Source organism: Nanorana parkeri, unplaced genomic scaffold (genome assembly GCF_000935625.1).
Source record: "Nanorana parkeri isolate BGI_ZX_2015 unplaced genomic scaffold, ASM93562v1 scaffold545, whole genome shotgun sequence".
In the NCBI taxonomy this organism is placed as follows: Eukaryota; Metazoa; Chordata; class Amphibia; order Anura; family Dicroglossidae; genus Nanorana; species Nanorana parkeri.
This window is the reverse complement of record NW_017306813.1, coordinates 12,599-30,943: the sequence shown is the minus strand read 5'-3', so window position 1 is coordinate 30,943 and position 18,345 is coordinate 12,599. Positions and strand designations below refer to the sequence as shown.

Genomic DNA, 18,345 nt, shown 5'->3' with positions numbered 1-18,345 from the left:
TTTTGTTCCTTGATATAGAAGCGGAAGCACCAGGTGCTACAATGGCACCCGCCTGGGGAACGAGGCAGCACATAGCTGCAGAGAAAACCCAGCGGGATCAGAATCAGGAAATTAAACAGCCCAATACAAGAAGCTTATTCTGCACATTTAAAAAACAAAACAAAACACTGAACGACTGCAGGTTACCGGGAAACAAATGGCACTTTGTATACTTCCAGAAAGGTCATTTGCTATCCAGAGAGCTGTAATCTTCCAGTTTATAGAATTATATCAGCCAGCCAGCCAAGTGGGTTAATGAAAAGAAAAAAAAAAACCCCATTAAGCAATATTTGCATGTGGAATGGCCACATTAACATCACCAAAATGAGATTTTGGGAAATCTACAGCCCTTTCTGTGAAAAAATGCGTACGAGTTATGGTGCCTCCAGGTCTCTAACTGCCAGGCACACGGGTTCAGATTTGAATATTGTTCCCTATGCATGGCTACTGCTTTTTCTTCCGTTTGTCATAAATGAGTTGTCACCGAAAAAGGGAGAAAAAAAAATGCAGTCTCCCTGATCTCATGATTTTCCTGATCCAGTCCAGTATGTGCTGAGCGGATCGGCTGCAGGTATGTAAAGGTGACAGATAAATTAAAATGTTTAGTACTTTTCGAAAGGAAATTAAATATATCAAAGTAAAATGAAAATCACTAAAATCTTATATGACAACTATGATAGATTGATATCATTTCACATGTTATTTATGTTTGTTTTTTAAAGATGCAGCTTTATTAAAAAATAAGAACTTGTTATCCTGTCATGAAGGTCCTTGTTCCTAAGATGGGGTGTCAAAGGTCAGTCCCCATTTCTCAAATGCTCTCACCCTGTCACATGTACTTCCAGTGCACACTATAAGTAGCCATGACAACGCTCCTGGCGCAGGCAAGTCCTCAGGAGCGTTGGCATGGCAGTTGTTGTCACCATCAGCAAGCCCGTTCTAAATAGTAAAATGCAGCTGCCACTGGAGTGCATGCATGTAAACAAAAAGTGTTTATAAAGAGTTTGGGGGCAGATCAGCTGCACTGAGATGTTAAAAAAAAGAAGAAGGTGAAAACAAGTAGATGAAAGAAAGGTGAAAATAGTTAATATTTTTTTAATAAAAATAACTGGATTTATCAAAATTGGAGCAGACAGAATCTGGAGCCGTTGCCCATGGCAACCAATCAGCTTCTCTCCATCTTGCCCAGGGAAGATTTGAAAAGGAGAGAGAAGCTGATTGGTTGTGTGCAAATCAGCTCCAGATTTTGTCTGCTCCAGTTTTAATAAATTTCCCCCATAGTGCTTTGAAAATCTTATCCAATTAGGGCTCATATTTTAAATTCCGATATTTATTTATGAAAATCATGAAAATTGCACAAATATTTATAGGATCGATATACATTTTTTTTAAAGTGACACTAAACTCAGGAGTTAAATCTTAAAAATGCCTTTAAGTCCCTTAACTATTAATACAAATGTCTCTTATTTGTGTATCACTCGGCTGTAGATCCTCCAATCATCTCTGAATTGGTGCTGACACTGTCCTTCCTTCTGGAGAGTGGCTACTTTTGTTTCCCCCATGGTCCCAAAGTAGTCACCGCTCCAAGCTCACTCCTGTGATGGACTACAATCTCACAATTGGTTTACTAATTTGTATTGAGAATGTAGTCCATCAGGGAAGTGAGCTGTACAAAGAAAACAACCTCTGATGTGTTTCTGCCTTACTTGGCCTTAGTCATAGCTAAGGCCGAGTAAGGAAGAAACGGGTCAGCGGTTACAGGTACATGTAGAATTTTGATTTGCTTTGGAAGAGCATCGTGTGTCGGTTTTACAGGTTTTTTTTAATACTTCTGATGCATGTGTTTGAAATGATTGTAACCACCAGCAAATGTTAGGTGGAAGTCACAGTCCCTGCTTTATAAATATGCAAGTGTCCTTATAGTTCTAAGCACCCGATCATTTTTCCAGCTTCCTCCTGGATGTACTAACAATATCAGCATGTCTTTCCAGCCTCGGGCAGTGCGTTAAAGTTCAGCCCTGGGCAGCAACTACAAGCCCATAGTGGCGTTTGCCTGAGACAGCATCAGTCGCCCGAAAGGGTTAAGGCAGGTGCTTTGGGGACGAGCCAGTTTTGGAAGGTGCTGAAACTTCAATAAAGGAAACGAAAGTGATGTGTCTGACAATGCATTGTGACAACACTATACTGGAACTTTTCATACAATAAAATATGTGCATATTTAACTGGGACATGGAGCAGCCCTCAGGCGAGAGCCGTTCGCACGGCTCCCTGGGGTTCTCAAGTGGCTGTCGTAATAAAGAATAATGTACCCGGGCTATTTATAGAAGCTTAGACCTGCTGTAAAATATTTAGTTCATCCACAAATCACTTCCATATTCTGCAGTGTTTGTGGTAGCAGCAGCTGGGGGCACAGCCATCTGGGACGCTTCAACATGTACCCAACTAAACGCTGTGTACAGAGATCAGCAAGGCATGATGGGACAGGTAGTTAACCCGATAAATGGCGTTCCACAGGGTATAAGGCAAGTTTAAAAAGCATCACTCCCAACAGGATATCTATAAAGGAGAACTCTAGGCAGATATAAAACAAAAATGCGTCAAGCCGACTGGTGTTCTTTTTAAACGATGCGGCTGACATATGAATGGCAAAAGGTAGCATTTGACAAGAGAAGGCTGTTTGACAATGCACCTCAATAGGACACGCTGCATCCAAAAACAAAAACGCAAAGTAGGTCAAACGCAGCCACTGAACTGTGGAGATGAATTCAATGGGATTTTGTTGACCTGCATTTGTTGTGTGTTCCAAACGCATGTCAAACTTGAGAAAGCAATGCCGATTGGCATGAGTGCCAATGCAGTTCTGTATTAATTTCTCCATTAAAAAAGTAGCCCAGAATAGGTTAAATTTTTTAAAAAAAGAGAAGCCTTGACGAGGCAGTATGGCTTTCGTGTATATTTGCAAATGAATGCAACAAAAACCTCCACTTTTACTGCACATTGATCAGGCAGTGTAGATGTTTTGTCAGCTAGATGGGATGAGTGCTGGGAAGTTTTTGTACTGTGTTTACCCTGAAGAAAGCCCTTTGCCTGTGCACCTTACTTTAAAAAGCCAGTTATAAACCGATTGGAGTGCTGCCATTTTTGTTTTGCTTGCTGGAGTTGGTGCAGCCACACGCTGGGGGTCTTCAGCTGCCATTGTGCTGTTCTAGGCTTCGGTTGTGTCTCTGTACCTTTAAGGAGAAATGGGCTACGTCCAGGCATACCTGCTATATATGAGATGGGAGCGCTCTCTTAGATTAGATTAAGAGCCCACTCGTCATAGAGAGCTTTGGAGGAGGCAGTGTGGCTTCCACGTATATTTGCAAATATAGGGATTGAATGTAGTTACCACAAATTGCAGATACAACAAAGAATTTTTGGGGTTTTTTTGCTGGCTGGTATGAGTGCTGGGAAATTTTATTGCCCATAACTTGTATTTCACATAGACTGTGTTTGTTCTGTTAAAGCAAAAAAGAGCAACTTTAATTGAAGTGCAATCCTCACCTCCTCCATGCAGTCATTTCTTTCCACCAATAGATGTCCTCAGGCTTCTGGATTGAATGATACTGGAAAGAAGACGAAAGGACATTGACCCGCCCTTTGTGGCGTTGTCACCACAGGGCCCTGTACTGACATACAATGATGCAGAAAACAACACTGATGTCATAACGTCAGTGCCACCCACTGCCCAACTTCTTATTGTGCATGTGTGATAAGCAATTATTTCTTCTCAAAGAAGCCTCTAGCCATCCAGCGCACTGCGGCTCATCCATAGGAATAAATAGGATTGTGGAACGTACTTACAGTAAGAGGACACCGGTAAGGAAGCTACAAGTGTGTGTGTGTCACCGGACAGTGAATACCGCTGGAATGGGGAGGAAGGCAAGTATTACAAAGCACGCTGCACTGTTGTGTAATAGCAGGTATTAACTAAAGGACAGTTAACCTTCGAACTGATTCTTACATTTTACACTTTGTCTAATGCCCTGGAGAGCATTTCAGAGTCCAGAAAACTGGCACGCTCTGCTATGCAAAAGGCAACCAGGCTCTGTGGTCCTTGGGTCTGATCCATTCCACACCTAACTACTGGCCCATCACTGTGCTGGATGGCCTCACTTACCAATAGGGAAGCATGGGCAGAGAAATAATGCAATGAAGCTGGTTGAGATTTAAAAAACAAGGCACCCCAGTTTTCGGCCTTCTATGGGGCACTTGCAGAACATCGTCATTGCAGTGTAGGCACCTGGAGATGCCTGTTTTTCAACCTAAGTAGCAATATAAATGCTTTGATGACTTCAACGTTCTACTGCAATTACCATGCAGAATAGATGACAACATGCAATAGGGAAAACACTTCACTGTAATTTGAAACACATAATCATTAAAGTCAGATTCTCAAATACAAAAGAAACTATGGCCAGACACACAGGTGATACCGCAGCACAGAAGACAGCCAGCACAGCTGAAAAGCCTCTCAGGACTTACACAAAGCAATTCAGCGTCTGTCAGAAAGCCAGAGCCAGAGTTAGAGTGTCGCCGCCTGCGCATGCGCCTGTTGTGGACCATAGAGCTATAATAGGAGCAGCGTCCTTGCATGGACGTGCGCACGCACGTGCGCGTCATGCGCGTGTTTGTGTGCACGTGCACGCACCGACGTGTCATTTGAACAATTGGCGCCAACTGGGCTATAAAGGCTGTGTTCAGCTATCCTCCTATGCTGTCAGATCGTCAGCTTCCTGTGTTCTGTGTTCCTGTATTTTCTGTATCCTGATTAACCGTTACTGACCCGGCTTGGACTACCCTCTGTTGTTGCTTGCTCCCTGAAGACCCTGGCTTGTTTTTGACCTTGATTCTGCCTCACCCCTTGTACTACGTTGCTAGCTCGTTGATGATCTCGGCCTGCTTGACGATCCTTCTGCCTTGTGTGTTCTGCTTCCTCAGCTCATCGGATCTAAAGCCTTCTGGATCCTCTTCGGTGCATCCGCATCCTGCCCGGATCTACGCACTTCATCTCATCTCGCAGACGCAACAGGCTAACCAGCCTCTGCCACCCTTGCCCCTCTGTGCCCCGGCGCCCCTGTAACCAATCCAGGTGCTCCGGGACCGGAGCTGTGAGAGAGGCTGCGCTCGTCAACTCAGACTCCCCTAAGGTACTTGACAGCGTCAGACCACCGAGGACGATGTATCAGGTGTGCCTGCTATCTTCTGCATTGCTGGTTTAATTCATGGAGCATTCAGTTCCTTGGCTTCAGTACCCTGTATATAGGAAAAAGTCAGAAACCATATGACGTGCTGTGCGGATAGGAACTAATTTTAGTTACGCAGTTAAAACATAAATATAGGAACCGTTTAACCAGCCAAAAATCTGTCTTCGTAGTTTAGTGATAATGCTTTTTTTAGCCTGCAAACTCCATTTCACAGACTTGACTCCCAACTGCTATTTAGACTGCTGGCAGTCATCATCACACTGATGACCCCGGCTCTGATCTTACTGCATCATGTAAGCCCACCTCGGTAGATTCCCTATTGTACTCATCAGCTGCAGACACTGCTGCAAGTCTGATTTCAACTTTTGATAATACGTGGCGAGAGGAACCAGCATACAATCTTAAAAGCAGCAGGAGGGACCAGCTTGCCAAGACTGACTGCAGCAGAGCAAAAAGAGATGACAATTCAGCCTGGTAAATTTACAAGGATTACTTTAAATGGCTGCTGGGACCCTGCGCTCAATCATCAGTACCCAGTGCTTCTATGTATGCGTGAACATATGACCTTCCCTAACCTTTTTTTCTCCCAGGATGTATTGCTTGGGTCTGAGTAGTCAATTACTAGAACTGAATACTGTCATGCAGAGGAGGGGAGGAGGTCATTAACTCTGTGTAAGCTCTTACACAGACTAGCACGGAGCTTACACAGTAATTAGACTCATGGCTTTGAGGGCTTGTTCTCAACATGCCCGGACCAGATCCGGACTAGAACAGTTTTTGTCCGCACTTGAAATGCATCCCAATGTATTCCGATTATATTTCTGGGCTCTGCTAACACCAGTGCAGTCCAATCTGATGCGGGGAGAAAAAATGCTGCATGCACCAGAACGCATCAAAAACGCCCTGCATTTGCATATCTGCTCTTTGTCAGCACCCTGGGATCTCCTGTGTGTTGGCTTGTCACTCTAGGGGGCGTGGCTATCACCCATGTGACTTCATCCCGGCAGCATCCCCTTAGTGGGCGGGGCCAGCCGTCCATTGCTGCTGTATTGGAATCCTGTGCTCTGCCCTCCAGGGAGTCTCTGCAGGCTGAAGCTGCATTGCTGCTGCCGATTTGCCACCCGACTCTTCCTCTGAGCTGCGGGCACCTGTAAACAGACACAGGCTGCCCGCAGCTCAGAGGAAGATCCGGTTTCAGGCAGATGCGGCAGCGGCTGCCTTGGATCGCACTTACCAAGGACCTCGCAGCCGCATCTGCGAGAAAATTTAAAGTGCCGGTGTCAGCAGAGTGTCTTGTGTACGGGTGCCCCCTGGCTGGACACCCGTACACAAGACGCCAAACCCGGACTGTCCGGTTGAAAACCGGATGGGTGGCAACCCTAGCTCCAGATCTGGTCCGGACAGGGTGTAAACACAGCTCTTGAGGCAAAAGGAGCAGTGAGGAAGTGCCCTAAAATGGACAAATTCTCTTAAAGCGGGAGCTTTAAAAAATAAAAAAAAAGGAGGGGGTAAGGGGGCTGGAGCTTTTAGCCATAATGTGCTAGTATGCACAGCAGATCACCACATTATGGCAGAATTACCTGCCAAACTGATCCCCTCAAGTGTTAAACTCCACCCTTGCTGGTGCTTCCATCTTCCACCCGATCTTCTTCCAGGTTTCGAGTCTTCTCCCGCTTGATTGGCTGGACCCAACTGCATCACTTCCACATATACAAAAGCTGCGCATGCATGGCTCAGGGTACAGAGGAAAAAAATATGCTGAATGGCAACAAGAAGCTTTTATGGCAGAAGAGACTTACAAAGTCTCTTCTGCCATATAAAGCCTACTGATCGGCAATTTAAAAAAAAAATGTTATACATTTTCTTCCACTTCAGAGGATAACTTACCGTACCATGATTCTCATTCTATGGAAATGTGCCATTTACTTCCTTCGCTCTCAGTCTCAGGAAGCTTTTTCAACAAGTTAAAAATATACCGATGTGATAGCTAGCACCTCTGATCTCCGGAGGTGCTCGTTATCACCCACATGTACATGAGAAACACGGGATTATTACAAGCATGGTGCAACTTTTTGAGCTTGCTTTCCTATTATTAAGCCATTTACAGTCAGTCATACAGCACGGGGGAGGGGGGAGGCATACTACAAGGTGCCAGAGGCCCTATTAGCACTGAATGCCAGTACTGTTAACGAGGACTGATAAGTTGTTTCTCTCTCTTGAAACAGCAGCCACCAGGAGGTGGCATTTACATTTCACATGCGCAAAGTTGCTACACAGTGTGGTATTAACACTACACATTCAAGCTTGATAATAATCCTCATCTTATTGCACGACTGGTAAAACCAATATCTAATAATACCGAAGTTAGTGGGTCACAGCTTATAAGTAAAACTGGCAGCCAGTCTTATTACAAAGCAAAATATGGTTAAAGTGAACCTGAACTCAAAAATGAGCATTTGCTATCTTAAAGGGAACATCTAGAGATGTTAGCAGTGTCCTGAAAGTTAAAACATTTGCCCTGAATTCCCTCATAGCTGTATATCTGCAATAGTATATCTGTATGGAATATCATATATCATAGAATATCTGCAATGTGGGATCATACAAGCCGCTGCTGGGTCTGACTGCTAGTCTCACCAGATTTGGATCGAGGTTTGGCGATGCCACTACCGAGTTGCTCCCTGTTCTCCTTGCTGGAGAGGAAGCTGTGCCTGAAGACCTTCAGTGCAGGAATCTCCCTGCCTCATTCATTTTGTGCTACCTCCACCTCTCATGCTGCTTCTTGACCAACACCCCACCAGTCTATAAGGGGACAGATCTAACATAACAAAACAAAGCCCTGCCTCTTCGAAGAGGGCCCCATCCACACATGGATACTGTGCAGAACAAAGCGTTGTAAGTCAGCAATGGAAGAAAGTTCAGCTGCAGGAAGCCTACAAGAAATACCAGTGACTACTGATCTCTGTTTGCCTTTTGTGGGCATAGCTTCCTCTTTAGCAATTTAACCTTGCTTCCTTGCAACGGTACAACATCTGCAATGCACTCAAGTACCCAACACACAGCCACAGCCTCATGCAGAGTGATGAAACAGCTTAATTATGATTTAGATTCCCAATGTACACACCAGGACTGAGATCTCAGTTTTGAGAAGGCCCTGCTTTGATAAAACTCAAAAACTGCAGTAGCAAGACCTCACGAAAAATGATCATGAATTATGAAAAATCCAGCACAGAGAGAGTCAGACCCTTTTGTGATGCCCAAAAGGTGTTGGTGGAGCAAGAATAATATGCAAATCCACGGCTCTCCAACCCCAGGAACCCCGATAGTTTTAGTACCACTGCTGACCTGTCCATGTGTGAAGGTGTCTGACATAAGGTCAACAGTAATACATATAGCACATCTGTTAATGTCTAGTATGGTTTGGGGTCTCAGAACTACAATGCAGTGGATATACACGAGTTAACACAATGATGCACAGGTCAATGGAAAATTATTATACAGGATTTATAGAGCGCCAACAGTTTGCGCAGCGCTTTACAATATAAGGAAGACATTACAATCACAATACAATTCAAGACAAGATGGTTAGGAGGGCCCTGCCCCTGAGGGATTACAATCTAAAAGAGAGGGACAAGGGAAAGATCTACGTACAGCTCAGCGTACATCTAAAAGAGTTTTAAAGGATGCAACAAAATGGCAGTCTTATTCAATAAACCGAAGAAGGGACAAACGTAAAGTGCAGAAGCCCATAGCAACTAATCTGAATTAACAGAGACAGACCAGACAAGATGGGTTGCTATGGATACTACAATTTGCTCCCTTGAAGGAGCTTTCATCTGATCATTCACAATGCATCAAACCTAAAAAGCGGCAGAGGACTGCTAGGCTGACTCATATATCCAGACTTAAGTGCTCCAATCAGTTAGAGGTTTTGAAACCCCATAAAACACACATTTTGGGTTTGTTTTGTTTTTTTTACACAGAAATGGCCTTGTAGTTTTTCCAAAATGACCGTAGCCTTACATTAGGTCTTCAGTTACATACAAATACAGCTTAGTGAAATTCTTACTTACGCAGCACTTACATTGTATCTGTAACTCACCATCCAGTGTTCCCCAGAGCTATAGACACAGAGCTCAGAAGGAGATTGCACTTGGACTCGCTTATGACGGCGTCGTTAGCCGCTGGAGATATGACTACGAATTCGCGGAGACCGTACCTGGAAAAGATGCATAATCCTAATTAACGAGAGGCTCGGCATCGCTCCTTAGTCTACAGAGGCAGCCCTGCGGCCAGGTAGCTTCATTAATCATCCTGGCCCAGATTTCTAGAACACACGAGCTGGGACGTGACGCTTTTTTCACTGGGCATGATTGTGTCACTTCAGCAGCATATTTCATAAATAGCAATAGACAACACTTCTCTGTCAGAGCTGTGACAACACGTGCTTGGCCTACATTGCGAGGAACATGTATGTATGTGTATATGTATACACACCACAACATGGATATTGTCAAAAATTTTATTTATTTTGAGCTGGACTCCAGGCAGCTATAAAAGTACACATATTAAAAGGACAATTTCACAAATTATGAAATTAAACACCCAGCTTCCCTCCTTGGTCCCATCAATACCCCCTCCACAGGTCTTTACTTACCTCCGATGGCTGCGGCCTTCCACACTGTCTGCAGGCTGGTCAATATAAGTCTAGTGCCAGGCTGCCCGTGCCTGCATACTTACATTGTATAGACTTCAATGGCATGTACATGGGCTGTACATGCCATTGGAGCCGTTGCATGAGCAGCTTCCCTTTAAATACATGGGACATCAGTGCACAGGGTGCTCGCAACCAAGCACTAGATTTTTTATTTTTTTTACTGGCCAGGTTGCTGGCACCATTGGTGGCAAGTAAGAATCTGCAGGTGTTGTCACAGTTTACTGTATTCGGGGAGTTAGAGAGGGGGACACGGGGAATTTTTAAAATTCTTTAACTTTTTCTTTAGGGCAGCCCTGTATTCATTAATATGTCCTTAAATGTATTTTTACAAGCATGCCGGACTTGCATTAGCCCTTACAGCAGAGCATACAATAGGAGAGAGAGAAGCAGCACAAGGAGAGTAATCAGCGGTGCTCCAGTGCTCATGTGCTAACAAGGAACATGCTGATGGAAAGAGAAATCAGAGTGACAGAAAGCAGCTCCTCAGTCTGCTGCTTCTACATCACTGCCCAGTCACTCGCTGGGGACGGGACAAAACCTTTAAAAGGAGAACTATGAGGTGAGTGCTCTTCACTCAGCCTCATAGTTCTAGCCGACCTGTGACAATGAGACTGTCACAGGTCGGCTCAGTAGATCGGGAGGTGAGCGAACACATACCGGTGTTCGTTCACTTCTCGATCCTGTCACGCCTCTCTGACGGAACGGACGGGGAGGGGGCGGGTACAGCTGGCTCTGCCTCTAGGGAGGGGGCCGGTACAGCTGGCTCTACCTCGAGATCCGCTAAGCGGATCTCGACGTCCATGTCGGGATCCGCTCCGGCTGCGGCGTCTCAGTATACCGCGAGCTGTAGCTCGCGGTATACTGAGCTTAGGGTAACGGGAAGACGCTAGTTTGTGTCCTCCTGTTACCCTAAGGAGAACTATGGGGAAAAACACTGACCCCATAGTTCTCCTTTAATTGTTACCCTAGTGCAGCAGAGAAAAATCAGGTCTGCTGCCCTACCAGACAGGGCTGTACTGTGCAAATCTCAGAAGTGGATGGACAGAAAGTAGAAAATCTTTTTGCAGGTACAACAGCTCCCATGTACTGTATGCATTTCATCTGTGTATAAAACGTACTAAGAGAAGAACAAAAGGTTGTCATCTGATTTTGTAGACATAAGGGCCAAAGAGCACATATAAAAAACAATTTTCTTTTAGTTCATTTTTTAAAGTTCTACCCATTTATAAAACCAACTTCTCTGTTTATTTTAGCCCCATTTTACCAACTTTCTGAGATACGAAAGAGGGACACACTCAACACAAAGCATGTAAGCAAAGGACATACCCCGTCCTATCCCCCCCATCCCACCCCCCATCATGGCCCACAAAGAATTAATACGCAAAAATGACTAATTAACCCAACACATGTATTTTTCCACCAATCCCCTTTATTACTGGCTTTTCAAAACACCAAATGCAATCATTTAAAGAGGAATGGAAGGTTAAGTGCAGTATAAGGCCTCAGTCACACTCGCAGTCACGCATTTAGAGGACATTGCAAGAAATGCGCATGATTATTTTTAATGGTATAATTCAAGTTTCTGAAAAATTCTGTTAAAATAAGGGCAACTGAATTGAGTTTTGGATGCAGTGGAAAGGGAATAGAATACCTGTCAGGTTCGTATTACTGACTGCTTCCCCGTTGGGGAGATTCACCCATTCTCTTTGTCCTGGTGACCGTTATCACTGAAAGTGAAACAAAATCCCTAATTTTGGAATTGTCACCAAAACAGGAATAGATTGGAAATCTTCACTAGTTCTGGGGGATCCTCCAGACCACCAGGGGTTTCGTTTCACATCCTGCTGTGGCCATCGGACAGGAAGTGAATGGAAATCTCCACAAAAGGGGGGGGGGAGGAGCTAAACCTCCCTTACCCTATCCAAAAAAATTCTGTGGATTACTTTTATTATTAATGGGTCAAAAAGAAGTGGTGACTTTTAATACACCAAAAATGTAGACAATAATTTAATTTACACAATAATTTATGCCACCCTAGAGCTGACAAATCTATGATTCGCAATGGAAGCAAACTGCAGATAAAGCTTTTCTTAAAGTGACACTAAACTCAGGAGTTAAATCTTTAAAATACACCCAAAAACCTTAATTATTAACAAAAATGTATCTTATTTGTGTATCACTCGGCTGTAGATCCTCCAATCATCTCTGAATTGGTGCCGACACTGCCCTTCCTTCTGGAGGGGGGCTACTTTTGTTCCCCATGGTCCCTGTGTGTGTTGTAAAGTAGTCACCGCCCCAAGCTCGCTCCCGCAATGGACTACCATCTCAATACAAATTAGTAAACTAAACTGCTGTCTGACTGTTTTCTATTTCCCCCCCCCCGATCTATAGTTTCCTTCAAAGTTGCAATCTTCTATTATTAACTTTAATAAACTAGAGGAAAATGAGGCTGCGGTTCTCCATAAGAAAACACAGTTATTTGGCAGATCTTTATTGATAGTCCCCAAGAAACAGTCGATTGGCTTGGAGGTAGAAATGCACTACAACACTGCCACCTACAGCCATAAGAAAGAAAGTACAACTTTACCAACACGTAATTTGTTTTTTTTTGTATTTATACAATGATGAAGTCCGCAGCAGTTCATGGGGTACACACGAACCATTCACAGCAACCTCTGGCCCAAGGGACTTATGATACCTATTATAATACAATTCCCAGGGCAGTCACATGAACACATACACTATGTATGTATGTATGTATGTCAGATTGGGACCTTAGATTGTAAGCTCCTTGAGGGCAGGGACTGATGTGAATGTGCACTACATAAAACACTGCGTGAATTGTCGGCGCTATATAAATACCTGTGATAAATAATAATAATAACCTAGGAGTAGGCAACCTCGGTGCTCCAGCTGTGGCTAAACTACCAATCACATCAGGCTCTGCCTCTGGGAGTCATTCTTGTGGCCGTCAGAGTCTTGCAATGCCTCGTGGCACTTGTAGTTCCACAACAGCTGGAGTGCCGAGGTTGTCTATCCCTGCTATAACATGTCTACTATCCCATGAGGACTAGACTGCAAGGTCTTCAAAGTTACAGAATTATTACATTCGTTTTTTAGTGTAGAAGTGATGAATTAACAAAAGGAATCGGAGACATCTGGGAGCTGTCATTTCCAACTTGTTGGTATCTGGTTGGATTCAGCCTCCATTGCTCCTCTGCTTTACACAGGATTATCACCTCAGATAATTAACATTCATTTTTAGATTAGTTAATGTCCTGGAGGTAAGCCCGGAGACATAATAGACATCGTACGCCAAAGTTGGTGAGCTTTACAATGTTTTTCATTTCAATAAGCTATTACCATGATGACTGTATGCACACACTGAGCCTTCTATTACACAAAGGTGCTTATTTGGGTCCGTGACTCATCAAGTAATGAAGCAAGGACGAGGATGACCGCTTAGAGCCTGGCCAAAATAAGTCAGCGATGGCTGCACCTATAGCTTCACTTTAAAGCAGTACTAAAAGCTATGCATTAAAGTAAAAATGCCCCAGTACCTTTCCATGCCTGCCTCTCCCTAAACACTCACCTACGGTCCATGTACCTTTCCATGCCTACCTCTACCTAAACACTCACCTACGGTCCATGTACCTTTCCATGCCTGCCTCTCCCTAAACACTCACCTACGGCCCATGTACCTTTCCATGCCTGCCTCTCTCTAAACACTCCCTACGGTCCATGTTCACAGACGCCAGCTTCAAGACGATCTGCTGTGGCGCTTCCTTGAACTTCTGGGTTGTAGAGGATGGGACTGCTGTAGGGAGGGAGTAGGGCTGTGACTTGCTAAGCACTGTGTGTATCAATGTGGTCACATGGCTCGGATCAGGTCCCCAGCCAGGAACACGCATGCATGGGTGTCTTATTTGCAGCCTGCTAGGTAAAGGATCCAAGAGTGACCGTGGCTGAGGAGCTGGATCACAAACCTTTTCTAGTCAAGTAAAGCATACCAATGCTGAACTGCTGGTATGGATATTTCCACACTGAGGATTTCAATCCTGCCTCAGAAATAGGATTGTATGCAGGGGCTGTTGTCCTTGTCCAGTGTCCTGTTGGTGTTCATTGCTGATGAAAGGGGATTTCTGACTTCCAAAACACGTTGGCTGTGCATATCTTCTTGACGTCATTTGTGAAATCATTAATAGGGACATTTTTAAAGAAGAGTACGTATGAATACCCTGTCCTGAATTTTTTTTAAGTATTTATGTTCCCCAGTCCCATCTAGTGGCCATAATGTAACACATTTTGAATCCAGGTACACCTAGGTACCATCAATGGAAAAGTGGCCCTAAAGAGTAAAATATATATATATATTATTTGTAGTCCTTACACTAAATGTCACTTTCTTGGTTTGGATTTAGTAGTCCTGAAAAAGAACATATGTATCTAGATCTCTTTCTGAACCTGACAGGTGATATAAACCTTCCTCCTTTAAATCCAACACAAAAAAAATGTTCCCCCTTTTTCATTTTTGTACATAAACACACAACTTCCTTACTTGGATAATAGTGTCCTGAGCATAAATTACATCCTTACACCTTAAAGAGACCCTGTCACCGTTCAAACAACAATCTTTCAGTAAGTTTATTAGTGCATTTAATGTAGGTTATTAACTTGTAAAAGTCTCCCTTGTGTAGACATCCAAAAGCCTTGAGACTCCTGCTGGTTGCCGCCATCTTGGAAGTGATGTCAGGACTAGGTTGGACTCACGCAATAGGTTGGACTTGATGGACCTATGTCTTTATTAAACCTCAAATACTATGTAACTAAGGAGCCCCAACAGACTCAGAGCTGTCATTAAAGTGACAATTTATAGTAGTATTCTGCTTCGCTTCTCCACTAGAAGCTACAAAAAAGCTTATGTAGGGAGGTGGGGGATAGAGGAGCTGGGCTAGCACAAAGACACTCCAAGTAAAGGAGTGCAAGGAGGGAGGGGGCTGTGCTAGGGAACTAACTAGTTAACTGTTCTCGCAAATTCAGAGGAACATTGCTAGTGATTAAAACAATTGTTTTTTTAAAGCAGGGGTAGCCAAACTCCGGCCCCCCAACTGTGGTGAAACTACAAATCACATAATGCATCTCTCTCCAGGATGTCTGTGGTTGTGAGAATCTTGCAATGCCTCATGGGATTTGTAGTTCCACCGCAGCTGGAGGGCCGAAATTTGGCTACCCCTGATTTGAAGGGGAAAAAATGCAAATTAGCATTTAAGATACTTGATTTTTCTGTGCTTTTACCTGAATTTTTTGAGCTGTTTACAGGTCTCTGAATATTACTTATTATCATCACATCTACTTGTAGCACAAAGCTGCAGTCACTAGATGGCGATCTCCTACTGCAGAAGACTAGACATCTAAACCACAAGTGCTCCACTTTTAGTTCTAGGAGCCTTTAATAGGGTTCAGTAAAACCTTTCATGTTACACCTCGAAAAATAAATGCATCATATGAGGAACATGTAGTCTCCTATAGCTCGTGCATCTTAAAACACTGGTTGCCTGGCTTTCTTGCTTCAGTACACCGAGTTGTTAATTGCTTTGGTTTATCTAACTTTTCTGTTTTTCTCATCCACGAAATCGATAGGTGTATACTGAAAGAGTGTTAAAGCCATTGGTCAGCAGGATAGCCGGGCAACCAGCATTTTCAGGAGAGCAGCACTGGTATTTTCCTCAAGAAAGATTTACGGCAAATAATGATGTGAAGGCTGAAATACAAGTTCAAAACTGTAAGTGATGTACGGTATTGCAACCTACAGTATATTGCATCTGCGCTGTATATATGCAACCTATACACACTGCACTACATAAAAGTACGTACCATCGGACCAGGCAATGAGCAATTGCGGGGAAGTCATTGTTCGTGCACAGAAGATCTTGCATGCACACAGGTAGGGAATCTAGTAAAAGAAAAGAAAAAAAAGAAGTCAGCAGATAATCAATTTTAATACAATTCAGGTTACATTATAGTAGGGGTCAGCAACCTGAAGCATGCGTGCCATGATGGCCATTTTCAGTGGCACCCAGAAGATCGATAGTCATAAGTCTACAAAATTATTATTTTATATTTCTAATCAAAACATAACTGCAGTAACCTTTGTTAAATATCATCTCGTCTGTGTTGTGGTGAGTTTATCAGAGAAATTCTTCTGTTAGATAAGAACGTCTCTGTATTGGCAGCCACACTGTATGTATGAACAGATTTTTCACATCTGAAGGCTTCCGTTAAGTCCATTTTAAAGCAAACTTACAACAGTTAATTCAGAAGTGTGTGTGCAGCTAAAATTACCGTCCTACATGCCAAACATAACACACAGGACAGAACTAAAGCAGGGATCACGGTGAAACTAAAGCTGGCCATAAAACAGTTACATTGGCATGAGTCCTTCTGACTTAGCCCAAATTTGACCAGTGTGTGTGGTCCTGTTGGAACGCCCCCGTTCATCAAAAGTCATTTTTTTCAATTGACTTATGTTGAAGGAGCCAGTCTGCAAAATTCTCAGCCAAATAGGTACTGCAGCTAATAAGCTGAAGTCCCTGTTTGGGGGTTTCTGACCAGGACACGCCCACCACTGTCAAAATACAGTAGACCTGTAGGAAGGATTCCCCCATCTACTTTCACTGGCCCCTATGTCAATAGTGTATCCTGTAGAGACATAGTACAAAAGTCCAAAGACCTGTAGCACTCCTTAACGGAACTCCCAAGTGTATATTGAGGGTGCTCGCAGTGACCGCGGAGGGCGCCGCATTCAGCATAATCAAGTATAGGAACGTCACCAGCACACCACCACGACAAAGACTTCAATGTCAGTGAAAATCCATTTATTGATGTCAATCAATACTCAGAGTGTCATCAATCGCTTACGGAGTAAACATCCCTGATGAAGGGGACCCTGCGCGGCCCCAAAAGCTCTTGATGACACTGAGTATTGATTGGCACCAATAAATGGATTTTCACTGACATTGAAGTCTTTGTCGTGCTGGTGATGTTCCTATACCTGAAGAGACATAGGGGCAGAACCCTACACACTGGGACGTGTGGCAGATGTCAAGATTCTGCCAGCAAATCCTCAGTAAAGAATAACAATCAGCAGTGGGACAGACTCGTATGAATTCTCTTCTTTAGCAGGTTATTTTTGTCATTTTTACACCAGCAACAAATCGTCCAATCACATAGATAGCTGCACTATACTGTTGTTGCTGAATTGCTCCAATCAAACCGGAAACAAAATCTGACTTTATGCTTATCAGCTGAGTGTTTTTAGGAGGAAAACACAGACTCCAATTCATACACAAAGCCAAGCGTTTCTTTACCTTCTCCTCCATCTTCCTTCTCTTCCTTTTCAGCGGACTCCTGTACCAAATAGTGGTGCTTGATACCGAATTTGAAGTCTGCAAATGAAATGTCCTCTCCTTTCTCTTCCCACACTCCATTGGTATACTCTCCCTGCAAAACAAATTATGGTCAGAGTTTTATGAGATGTGGATACTGAGCTGCTGAAAGTATGCAATACTGCAAGAAAAAAAAAATCCTGGCACTTTAAAAATCCATATATAAATGGGATGCTGTAACGGCCACTACAGGGCCCCTCTTTCCCATTACTTAACCCTACCTCCATTACTTAAATTCCCTATTTCTTTTTCCTCGCTTCCCTTTGGCCGAGAGTCCCACCTCCCCTCCAATACCCTATGTTTTGCTCCCCCCTTCCCCACCTCCCTGCTCCCCTACAATCTCTTAATATCCACAATCTCCCCTTACTCATCTTGTATCGCTGTTCACCCCACCTTGGCGAGGACATCAATATTAGTTGGGAGTGACAACACTTAATTGTTTTGTATCTTTGACTACTGTTACCTGTGGATCAGTATACCATGAGTATACTGATCCACACTCTATATCTACAGTGTGTGTATGTATGTATTCCCTCTAACAGATCGTTCTACCATTGTGCCTGAATAAATTATGTTCTCTTCAGTGTCCTGTTTAATATATAGAATGTTTCACAATTATATCTGAAATGACAGATTTACCTTCTCTGGGGTCTTCTTAGCAGACTCTCCAATTAGTTTCCAATCATTCAAGACTTCTTCCACTTTTGAAATAAACCTGAATAGAAGCAGACGTATGATTACATTTCCGTCTTCATATTTATGTTAAGACAACAAATGCTTAAAGTGACATTAAGGGCCTGTTCACATGAGGATCAGGTGCAGATCTGCAGACGCGGTGCTATGTGTTTTTGCCGCGTTTTTGATGCGTTCCAGTTAAAAAAAAAATATTATATATATA

At 43.5% G+C, this 18,345-nt stretch overlaps 1 protein-coding gene across 2 annotated transcripts in view; it reads right to left on the bottom strand.

The window, feature by feature from the left end:
• The window catches only part of RAB3GAP1 (RAB3 GTPase activating protein catalytic subunit 1), a 114,981-nt gene that overhangs the window by 91,882 nt on the left and 4,754 nt on the right, over positions 1–18,345 (bottom strand). For both annotated transcript variants that reach the window (XM_018561806.1, XM_018561808.1), the window contains exons 3-6: positions 18,087–18,162; positions 17,370–17,502; positions 15,877–15,955; positions 9,388–9,504 (exon numbers count right to left, since the gene is read on the bottom strand). In XM_018561806.1, the coding sequence (XP_018417308.1) occupies positions 9,388–9,504; positions 15,877–15,955; positions 17,370–17,502; positions 18,087–18,162 (405 nt within the window). The remainder of the gene's footprint in view (positions 1–9,387; positions 9,505–15,876; positions 15,956–17,369; positions 17,503–18,086; positions 18,163–18,345) is intronic.